Source organism: Microtus ochrogaster, chromosome 8 (assembly GCF_000317375.1).
Source record: "Microtus ochrogaster isolate Prairie Vole_2 chromosome 8, MicOch1.0, whole genome shotgun sequence".
Taxonomy (NCBI): Eukaryota; Metazoa; Chordata; class Mammalia; order Rodentia; family Cricetidae; genus Microtus; species Microtus ochrogaster.
In genome coordinates, this window is record NC_022015.1 from 43,939,777 (window position 1) to 43,952,179 (window position 12,403).

Here is a 12,403-nt window from a genome sequence, read left to right on the forward strand (position 1 = left end):
CAACTCCAGAAAATCAGTTGCCTTCCTATACACTAAGGATAAGGAAGCAGAGAGGGAAATCAGAGAAGCATCACCTTTCACGATAACCACAAATAGCATAAAATATCTTGGGGTAACACTGACCAGGGAAGCGAAAGATTTATTTGACAAGAACTTTAAGTCTTTGAAGAAAGAAATTAATCTGTATTTCTTAATTATACACTACAGTTTTAAATGAGGTAGACAAACACAATACCTTAATCAAGAGTAGAAATATACATGTAACAAAATTGACCTTATATTTGTATCAATAAACCGAGATGTATATATCATTGCAAATCTCTATAGCATATCCCTTTTGTAATGTAATCAAATATTTATAAACAATCATTTATGGAATTTGGACGTAGTTCTCTCCAAATTGCTTCCTACTTTTTGTTGAGCAAGGTATTTTCTTTTTGAAGGTTTTCACAGCACCCTTTTGGGGGTCTTGGTCCATTAGACCACTTTAGTCTGGAAGCAATCCACAGGTTCTCATTTTCTGTGGAAATAAAAGAACCTGTTTTCCAAAGCAACATATCCTTAGACTCAAATTTTGAAGTCAAGAAACCTTTAAAGCATATATGTTTGTTTATCTTAGCAGTCCTCAGAATCAAATGTCTCTCTGTAGTCAAAAAATTCAAAGAAAATACAATAATACACATAATCCAGGCTCTCTCTGTGTATTCCATCTTTATGTGGCTTATTTTTTTATTCCTATTACTTTTTCTACAAGTTTACTCTGTCTCTTTACAGACTTTGTTTTATTTTTAAAAGCAATTTACTTATTTTTATGACTCTCTATACTCTTTTTCTTCTCTCTTCCAAGCCTAATACATTTATCCAACACTGTGACCCATTTAGAGGTCTTTTTTTATCATCTGAATCTGTATTTATTGTGTATCTGTAATTATTTTCTAACCAGAAGCATTTTTTTAAAGCAGGCATGGCTGGGGCCAACAAGGCCATGCCTGTTGATTCCCTCCAGTCCAACATGGTAGAAGCATATTATTGCCTCCAAACCTGCCTGGTGGGAGCCATCCTCACCACCTCAACTCTGGGAAGCACCATGCAGCATATAAAACCTTTTTATCTGAGTAAAATCTCAGTCTGCCATGCAGTACACTGTGTGGCCTGGATATATCTCTCTGTATGGTGACAGGAATCTGCCATGCTCTCCTGCTTGTGCATGCCTAGTAGACTGATTCTGCTGCCTTCCCAGGCAGGGAACTGTGTGCGGTGGGTATGGTCTCAGCTACTTTCCTCCTGACCCGAAGTGGACACACAAGTTCCCCGGGCCCACAAACACCATTCAAGTGCTCAAGATCCTGAAAGAGCCAGAGTGGTTTGTGCTGCCATTTTGAAACTGCACTTATTTTTCCTATCACTGAATTAGGAAGACCTCTCTTAAAAGGAACTGTCAGCAAACAGAGCAAAAAGCTGCAATAACTCAGGTTTTTTGTGACAAGGATTATTTTCCAAGCTTTTTCAGGTTACGTGGATATAGTCAGGCACATTGGCATGCCAATTTGTTATCAGAGCCGCTTGTTTGTTCCTGGCTGCTTAGCCCCAAAAGCTACAGCTTTTCATTGGATAACTCTTACATATTAATTCAACCTATTTCTATTAATCTCTGTATTTCCAAGTAGCTTTAACTTATGGACAAGGTTCCAACTTGTCTGTTCCTGGTGGTGGCTACATGACATCTCCCTTCTCAGCCTTCTTTCTCTCAGCATTCAGTTTAGTTTTTCCCTTCTACCTCTATTCTCCCCTGCACAGGCCAATGCAGATTCTTTATTAACCAATGGCATTCAAAGAATTGGAAGTCAGGACCAAGAGGGGTGCACCCACCCACGGAGACAGTGGGGCTGATCTATTGGGAGCTCACCAAGGCCAGCTGGATTGTGACTGAAAAAGCAGGGGATAAACCCGGACTCTCTGAATATGGCAGACAATGAGGGTTGCTGAAAAGCCAAGGACAATGGCACTGTGTTTTGATCCTACTTCTTGTTCTGGCTTTGTGGGGGCCTAGCCAGTTTGGATGTTCACCTTCCTAGACCAGGATGGAGGGGGGAGGACTTTGGACTTTCCACAGGGCAGGGAACCCTGACTGCTCTTCAGACTCGAGAGGGAGGGGGAGAGGAGTAGGGGGAGGGTGAGAGGAGTGGGAGGCTGGGAAGAGGCGGAATTTTTTTTTTCTCAATAAAAAAAAGAAAAAAAAACAAAGAATACAAATTGGAATCTCACATCATCAAGAGATTAAAAATGCCAGCCCAGACTGCCATAGCCAGCAAAACTCTCAATTGTAGGGAGCAGAGAAAGAAAAACATTCCATAATAAAAGCAAATTTAAGCAATTTATACTAACCAGTTTTATAGAAGGTACTAGAAAAAAGCTTCTGTCTGAAAAATTTAACAACATATAAGAACACACAAGGAATAAATGATCCAAGTATAGTACATCAAAGAGGGTTGAGGACATATACCATAACAATTAAATGATCAGAATTAATAAACAATGGTCATTGATAACTCTCAATATTAATAGTCTCAATTCACTAATAAAATGATAGAAATTAACAAATAGGATTCAAAAACATTATTAATCTTTCTGTTGCATCCAAGAAAGACAACTTTCCATTAAGGATAGCTTTGTTCCAACCAAGCTGTAGTCTAAAAACTGCAATTTATATCAAACTGGCAGTAACAGTCTTCAAAGAAGAATAAAAAAACTTAAACTTTCACTTCCTGCAGTAAATTTATTATTTGATACAACCAGTTGGTGATTCGATTTGCTCCAGCCTCTTCAGTATTAATAATAATTCAAAAATGAAATATATGCAAAAGATACATGCCACTCAAATTTCACTGTAGCTTCATGCATTAGGACTTCAAAAAGAAAATATCTAGGTCATCCATCAGCTTCTGGAAGTATAAAGAAAATATGGAGAGTGAAAATCATGGAACACTATTCATGTAAACTCATTTGCAGCAACGTGGATGGAATTAGAGGTCATTAGGTTAAGTGCAATAAGCAAGACTGACAAACAATTCCTGACTGATTTCAATCTTATGTGCGCACCTTTGAAGAAGTTGGGAATTGAATAGTGGTGACCAGAGGTTATAGAACATAGTGTTAAGAGGCATTTGAAAAGGCTGTGTGGTAGTTGTTAATTGTGACCAGAGGTTTTGATGGGCTATTACACAGCATGATGACTATAGATAATATAGAGGGACAATGTGTTTCAGAGAAGAGCAACAATTTAATATTCATCATAAAGATTCAATGAATCTTTGGAGAGAGATGTTTTTAAACTTATTTAAATATAATATAATCTATATTTGTGGTGACATATCTAATAGTGTAATGTACTAGGGTATATATTCTAATGTTTTTACTTATTAAACAAAATAGACATTTTATTTTTTAAAGAGATAATAGTCATCTTGATCCCCAAGGCAAGTTAATTGCCTTTTCATTAGGATGGGTAGATGCATGGGTTACATAGTCCCTGGAGGGAAATCTCTTGAGATTTCTAACTCATTGTCATTATTCCAGTTTTCCACGTATTACCAAAATGATTTAGTATCATGTGTTTTATGAGGAATGCACTGTATACCATACTCCACTGGGCATTCTTAATTGTCTGAATGGTATCATTTTGAGTACATAACAGCCTTTTTCTGACCTGATGATTTGCTGCTAGGGTTCAACCATCGTGAGAAATGAGATCAAGAAAAAGTATGTCTTTTTATGACAGCTTCTTCATATGATGTTCTGTAGCCCTCTTTTATTTGTTATTTGCAGACATATTTTCTGGATTATGAAGGAGAAGCAATGTGCCCTTTGCAACTAAAATGGTGAGTGAGTTTTCAAAGGATGCAGGAGGAATACAAGACACATTCAAAATCTGACCTGCATTGTTATTCTTTCAACCATTCTATTTTTTTATTTTATTTTGGGGACACGGTTTCTCTGTAGCTTTGGAGCCTGTCCTGGAACTAGCTCCTGTAGACCAGGCTGACTTCAAACTCACAGAGTTTGGCCTGCCTCTGCCTCCTGAATGCTAGGATTAAAGGAGTGCACTACCACCCGGCTCTTTCCACCATTCATTCCTGCACTACAGAAGTTAGAATATTTAGACCCCTTCAGAGAAAGACTGTCTGACAGTATTTCCTAAATAGAATATAGCTGTATTCATTACTTTAAAATAAGTTTTTGAATTGAATATTCTTTTTCTTCTAGCCAACTGGCATACCACCTACATGTTCTACAAATGTTGAAGTGAGAAGGAAAATTTATGAAACAGTTGTGGGGAGCCCATCTCTACTATGGGTTGTTTAAAATAGAAAGAAATTATTTCAAAACAGGCATTAGCAAACTGAGGTGAGACTGGAGTGTATATGTCAAAATGTCCATCATAAATTCTTTAAAGATTCATTTTACAAGTCATGTTTTTTTTATAAAATGAATAGTAGTAAGAGATATTATGTTTTGCTTGATGAGATAATGACTATTTTGTGCACTATATGGCTGTCTTTCATTGAAGGTTTGAAACACACACACAAAGTCCTAACTCAGACTAATTAATCATCTAGAATATTTTTATACTGCCTCTATAAATCTAAAACTTCTTGAAGTTCCTCAAATTGTCACTTCCTTTACTGATATAAGAATAATTATGCCATCCACCTCACTTTCGTGAATTCCAATATGTAAGATATGTAAGACTCACAATATAATATCTTTAAGGGTCAGGTTAATGAACTGAAATTTTCATAGGCTTACAATAAGGAAGCCAAAGTAGTTATAGAAATATCCACCCCAAAGGCTGTGATTCAAGTAAGGAAATATTAAATATAGTTACTACACTAGAAATATTTAAATAAATATTTCATAAGATGGAATGTGCAAACAGAACTGATATGAGAGCTGAATATAGCCAATAATGTGGGACTTCCGCCGGGCGATGGTGGCGCACACCTTTAATCCCAGCACTCGGGAGGCAGAGGCAGGCGGATCTCTGTGAGTTCGAGACCAGCCTGGTCTACAGAGCTAGTGCCAGGACAGGCTCCAAAGCCACAGAGAAACCCTGTCTCGAAAAACCAAAAAAAAAATAATAAATAAATAAAAAAAAATAAATAAAATAAAAAAAATAATGTGGGACTTCCTCAAACCTCATTATATGATATTAGATTGTGATAGGAAAGTAGCCAAGGAAAATTGAGTATTAAGAGTAAGTCACTCTTTTGCCAAGATGAAACTAAAAATTTCATGGAAGAATTTTTTTCTAAATAAATTGCTCAGATGAAATTACAGAAGCAGCAGTTGTATGTTTGGAGAAAGGGAAGATAAATACTGGAGAGTATAGACACACATTTACACCAATGTCTAAGAAAAAGTAAATTGGACAGTGAAATGTCTATGCTTCATTCATGGCAAATGAAACTCTGCATTATCAGTACTGGCTTTGATCAACACATGGTGTCCATTGTCCAATCCTAACAATAACATGATAGACTATGTGATCTAGAGTAAACATTTGAAAGTTGACCTTATTTTATATACTATTTTTTTCTAATATTTTAATGGGAAGTTGGTCTTATTCATAATCCTCAATTTTCAGACGGAAGTGTGATGTTAGGAGATAAATAGCAGACATCTTATGAAAGAACTAGAATTCTCTGCTACAGATAACTGTGGATGTACATCACTTTGAGTTGCCTCTGTTGGTTGAACTTACCCTCATTACCCACCACTTTTCCCACCATTTGATCATTCCTTGAGATGTGATATGATTTAATAGTTATACTCATCTTTAACCTTTGCTTATAACTGTATAAATGCATAGATGGGCAAGTAATAATAACCATGAGCTAGTGCAGAAACAGGATGCAAATCAAATAGAGGTCATAAATTAATTGCTGGCAATTGTCATTTAAAGAAAACCAGTTTCATTTTTCATTCTTCAGGATTCTAGCTGCTTGGTTTTACTTTCACGGAAAGCTATAAGTATTTTGAACAACATGTGAAACTATTTAACAATTCAGTTAATTTGAATTGAAGTTTAAATTTAATTTAACTTATATTTAACTTTAGGCCTACTTAAGAATTATTCATCCTGAGTTATAGTGTCATGTCTCTACTGAGACAAGATTACAACTAAATATATCAGAATACATGATTTATTCACTTTCTTATGCTTATTAATTTATAGAAATTGTGACAAGTAACATTGGTGAGAGGTTATTGTGAGAACACAATTAAAGTATCTACAGCGATTTTGAGTGGTAGGCATATGGAAGTGTCAGCCTTTACAGTAATTATTAGAAATGAGCTGTCAGATACATTTATCCACACTAATTATTTTCAACAAATTTAATTGTCTATACATTTGCTTACAAATTTATAAATTGCTAAAATTATATAGATGATTCTGATTTGATACTGTAAAATCCTGTATGCAATTGTTACATTCAATTTAGGTTTCAATTATGCACATAATTTTGGAAAATATTGAGATAAATATTATAGCTATAATGGCTGAGTACATCTTGTCTTCATACCTTCTGTTTCTTTATTGTGTTGCCCCCTCTTTTTTTTTTCTCATCGCTGAGGAGATTGGACAACATGATGGAGAACAGGACAGAAGTGACTCACTTCCTCCTGCTGGGACTCACTGAAGATCCAAACCTACAGCTTCCCCTCTTTATCACCTTCCTATTTCTCTACACTATCACCCTGGTGGGGAATCTGGGGATGATCCTGTTGATTCTCATGGACTCTAGGCTCCACACTCCCATGTACGTTTTTCTAGGTAACCTTTCTCTGGCTGACTTTTGTTACTCTTCAGCAGTCACTCCAAAAGTCATGGCTGGTTTTCTTATAGGAGACAAGGCCATTTCCTACAATGAGTGTGCTACTCAGATGTTCTTTTTTGCAGCCTTTATTACTGTGGAAAATTACCTTTTGGCATCAATGGCATATGATCGTTATGCAGCAGTATGTAAGCCCCTACACTATGCTACCACCATGACTACAAGTGTCTGCACATGGTTGATCATTGGTTCTTATGCCATTGGTTTCCTGAATGCCTCCATCCACATTGGAGACACATTCTGGCTCTCTTTCTGTGGGTCTAATGTGGTCCATCACTTTTTCTGTGATATTCCAGCAGTCATGGTTCTCTCTTGTTCTGACAGACAGGTCAGTGAGCTGGTTCTTGTCTCTATAGTAAGCTTCCACATATTTTTTGCCTTCATAGTTATTTGGATATCCTACACATTCATTTTTGTCACCATCCTGAAGATGCATTCTGCTGCAGGATATCACAAGGCTATGTCCACCTGTGCCTCCCACTTTACTGCAGTCTCCATTTTCTATGGAACTAGTATTTTTATGTATGTGCAGCCCAGTTCTAGTCACTCCATGGACACTGACAAAATTGCCTCTGTGTTCTACACCATGGTCATCCCCATGCTGAATCCTCTGGTCTACAGCTTGAGGAACAAAGAGGTAAAGAGTGCATTCAAAAAGATTGTTCTGGAGACAAAATCTTTGTGACTTTGATTTCTCATTTCAGAGATTCATAATACTTGGAATCATTCTTTTTAAATATTATTTATTTATTGAGTTGTATTTAAAAATCCACCTTTGCTGCATGTTCCAGGAATCATTGTTTTGTTAAAAACAAACCAATAAAATAAAATAGGAAAAGTTATGCCCTGAAACACATACCTGAATGAGAATGTCTAAAACATCTCAAGGTTTGTTTACATAAGCCTTCAGCCAGGATGTTAATGAATTCACTACATTTTCAGGCATCTTGCAGTAACATGTTACTATAAAAGCACATCAGTGTATAAATAAGCATTTGAACAGAAAAAAAATTCATGTGGGTATACTATGATGAAAGACACAAAATGATGTGTGTTATTTTGCTGATTTAAATGGAACATGAAGTCTCTGAGAGTTGATATTATTTGTTAATTTCACTAGGTTCAGATTTACCCAGATAAACAAATATTCGCCGACTCCTGTCGGAAAAAGGTTTTCTAGAGTATCTTGCACTTGCAGCAGTAGATTTTTAAAGATTTGCCCTTATCTATGTTTGTGGCCAGCATATTATCCATTGCTGGCTCTACTGAAGAGGACAGAAGTCAGACAAAAGGCTAGTTATTCCTCTCTCTGTCTGTGTAGCTAGCTCTCTCTTCTCCCCTCCAATTTACTTCCTTTTCTACTTCTTCGTTGCCTATCAATTTTTCCTTCTCCCATGCTCTCTGCCCCTTTAACTGGAACATATATCTTCTTTTACTCTTTGATATGAGGATTTCTGTCTGAACTTCAAGAGTTAAGTTTTCCAGCTCACTCTCCCCCTTCTTCGCATGCTGAATTCAGACTGAATTAACTACTTACTTTCTTTATTCCGTAGACTTCAGTCAATGCATTAGGGTTTTTACACACTCCACTATCACATGAAACCATACTCAGAATAAATGTCCTGCTTCATAAATATGTTTGTGAATATATATGTACTTGTGTGTGTTTTTGTTTCACTGGATAGCTCAACAACTCCAGAAATATTTATTGCTGATAGTTTAATTTGATATGATGATGTGAATGTTGCATATTGTTTATTAATTTCACTGCTATTCTACAAGTTCAGCTTCAGAAGTTGCATTGTTAAGTGACATTGTCTGTTTTTCTTTGTGTATTTTACTGAAAGATGAACTATTCTGACATCTCCTGTGGATTAATATTCCTGCTTGATCATGACCTTTCATACAGCCAATAGGTTCAAGTTTAAATTTTCAGAAGGATAACTTGTCAGATTACACACAAAATAATAAAGTTTTGAAAAATAACATTTTCATCTATTCTATATATTCTAGACTTCCTAAAAACATATTTTTAAATTTATTCTTTGAGAAATTTACAGCACACACCCAAGTCCCACTCATTTCCCAGTCCCTCTATATCTATGCTTCAGCCCCATGGCATCCCCAACAAAAGAAATTTTAAAAACTATTAATTAAAAACAAAACAAACAAACAACAAAAGACACTTGTTCTTCCAGCTTTCCCAGCTCTCCAACACCTCTTCATTCCTGTTAGTGTCATGGGAAGCTGCAGTGTGTCACACAGTACATCCTTTATGACTTTACTTGCAAATGTTTTTGTAATGAGTTGTTTGTTTGGTTCAATGCCTCTGACTTCTGCTACACAATCCACTCTGGACCCTTACAGAAACTCTTTCCAGATATTCTGCCTTTGCCACAATCATGGAGATCCTGTAGCCATGGTTCTGCAGAATCTGCCCTTTCACACACTCAAGATGGTCATGGAAAGGATAGTTGTTGAGGTGGGACAGATCAATGCCCTTTATGTGGGTCTGGGTAGTAGCTGATTTAGTCAGTCTGGGCCAGTGGAGTTATCCCCTCAGGTGAGAAGCAGAACCAATGCCATCAGGGCTAGCTCTTCCTTTCCAGTAGTGAGTGGTGGAGTCTTTTTTTTTCTGAGTGTGGGGCCAGTTTTCTCATGAGGATTGAGGACAAGCATAGGCTGGTGATGTCTCAGCATGAACCTCAGATTTATACATGCATTGTTTCCTATGGTCCTTTGTACTATCTTGGACCATGAAGATCAGCACAGACTCCAGTTTTAGTAGGACCATGGACCCAGACATGGCCCTTGGCAACAGCTCTGGCATGTATGTCATAATGGCCTCATTGGCAATACAGACCACCCAGGTCAGTAATGCCCTGGTAGAAGCATGGCCCTAGGACACTAGCATGGTCTCTGGGACTATTCAAGTCTTTATCACCATCTGAGGTTTTGTTTAAAAGAATTATTAGATCAGGTGTTATCCCAACAGCTGGCCATAGACTGGAAATGTCTCCTAACAATCTTTGAAAGTCATTGAGTCTACAACAAATAAACTGTTTCATTTTCTTAGAGACATAGGCTGGACCATTATTTCTTTTTATTTGTGCAGGTATACCAATGATGGACATAACTTCTAATAAATGCGTGATTACTGAATAAGCCTTTTCTGAGCTCAAAGCATTTGCCCATTGAAAACCTGAATAAGTGACAATGATGTGGTGTACATATTTTAATTTTCCAAATTTTGTGAAGTGGAACACATCCATTTGCTAGATTTAATTTCTTTGAATATCTTTTTGGTTACTCACTGCAGGTAGTGGTGTTTGGTTACAGAAAGATAAAGTAGGAAATGTATTGATAATCTCCTTAGCTTGTAGCCATGTAATTTCTATTTAAACCTCTTTAAACCTCTGATATTGACATGCTACTTCTTATAAAATTCTGTAGACTTCAACACACTTTCAACCAATAATCAATCAATTTCAGCATTACCTTGTGCTAGATGACCTGGCAGACCCCATATGGGATTAAATGTGTGTTATGTATATTGGAAAAGGCAATTTCTGATTATATCTTGAACATGTATAAATAGTGAAGTCAGTTCTGTATCATGTGATAAATTCAGCAGTTTCAATATGCAAGACAACTCTTTCTTCATATTGTGAATCAGTAACTATATTAATAGGTTCTTTAAAATCCCTTAGTACCATGAAAATAGCTAAAAATAAATCCCACACTAACTCATAATTGAGTATAATAAAGGGTTATTTATTTAGCTGTAGACTCACAGATTACAGTCCTCTGTACAAATTGGAAGCAGGAACCAAATCCAGCAGCTGGAAGAGAGAGAGAGCTCATGCTTTACATTAGCATTTATAGTACAAGATGCCACACCCAAGTGGGCAGGTAACTTAAAGGCTACTAGCTGTAGAATTTCCTACAGCAATCTGTAACTAAAATTATCTAGTTTTCAACTCCATAAATGGCCTGAGAATGAAAATAATATTATATGAATAAGCAGAAAGTACAAACAAAAGACTTCAAAAAATGCAAAGAATGACAGAAAGAACTGACTGCCTGGAGAGTCAGTCAAGGTTTTTCCATAATTTTTGGGCATCCAACTTTGTCTTAAAGCCCTAAAATATCTGTCAGACTATATTCAGAAGAAGGAAAATGTAAAAGACTGTCCTACCCTGTCTTGGCAAATTTTGACAGTTGCTTTTCTTTGTATTCTGTTTCTGTGAATTAAACAGCATACTTCCTGTTAGCAATTGAGACAAGGACAGTTTCTTGCCCAATAGAACAGTCTGTGAAATATTAGGGTAAAGAAATAAGCATGGAGTGATTGAGGGGAGGACGGGTAAGAAATGTGAGTAATAAAGTTTTTGATAAGAGAAGTTTAGGGGGATAGATTCTGAGATGGTGGAAATGATTAGATTCCTTTGAAAGTTAGGAGTCATAACAAAGGGTCATGGGAATATATTGTAAAAGAGGGGATCTCAGAGTTAATTTAGAAATTAGCAAAGAGGCTATGACAATAGCATGTAGACAGGGAGAACATCTGCAGATGGTGTTGTCTAGAATTTTGGAGAGGTAAGTGATAGGGTCAATGGGTGGTCATAGAAAATGTTCTAATACTGCTAGGGAATAACCTTTTTGTGAAGTGTATAGATGGAAATGTCTAATTCAATGAGGGAAGTGCTGTGCTGGGACTTGAGAGCATTTTCGGTTTTAAATATTGTTAATGGGAGGAAGATGCTCATTGGGAGATCTACAAGCAACGTAGTATAGAGGTTATAGTACAAGTAAGTATCCAGTGACCCAGGAGTGGGAGAAATTAGCCCTACCCCAAAATGATAACATTTTAGATATTGTTGAGGGTAGAATTAAGAAACACAGATGGTCAAGTCAGCATAAGTGAAGTGTTTATTGGTTGGGGTGAGAGAGTGAATCCAAGATAGGTGATTTTGAGAAAGGAGAGTTGAGATTTAGAAGGTGAGACATAATATCCTCTGGATAGTTCCAACTTGGTTAGCTGAAATGGTGCAACTTCTTACAACGTTATGGCCAGAACTCCAAATAAGAAATTCAGAAAATCCCTATTGACTACTCAGAGACAATTTGCAATCATGCCAGACAGTAATCTTGAAATATAACCATCATTTTAGTTTTACAGGATCCCATAACATCTGGGCATCACATGTGGAAGTAATTTTAGAAGATGATGGCTCTTCTCCCAAAAAAGTTTGTTCTCAGGGTGAGGGACATCAATTATGGTTTGATTATAACTGGTATAAGGTTTGGGGTAGGGGTGGAAGTTTTGTGGGCTCAGGGATCTCACTAAAAAAAAAAGGAATTGAATGGGATAATAGGTAGATTAGTGTGAGGTTACTCGCACTAATAATGATAGTGAGTAAAAGAGTGACTATTTGTGAGCTATTATTTATAGAAAATTTACATTAGTATATATTCCTGTATATTGATACAAATTCAAATTATAT

The 12,403-nt window shown here is 36.5% G+C and overlaps 1 protein-coding gene across 1 annotated transcript; it reads left to right on the forward strand.

The window, feature by feature from the left end:
• The first annotated feature begins 6,648 nt into the window (after positions 1-6,648).
• LOC101999780 (olfactory receptor 5B3-like) lies at positions 6,649-7,581 on the forward strand. Its single transcript, XM_005352227.1, has one exon. The coding sequence runs from the start codon at positions 6,649-6,651 to the stop codon at positions 7,579-7,581; it is 933 nt and encodes a 310-aa protein (XP_005352284.1).
• Positions 7,582-12,403: the final 4,822 nt, after the last annotated feature.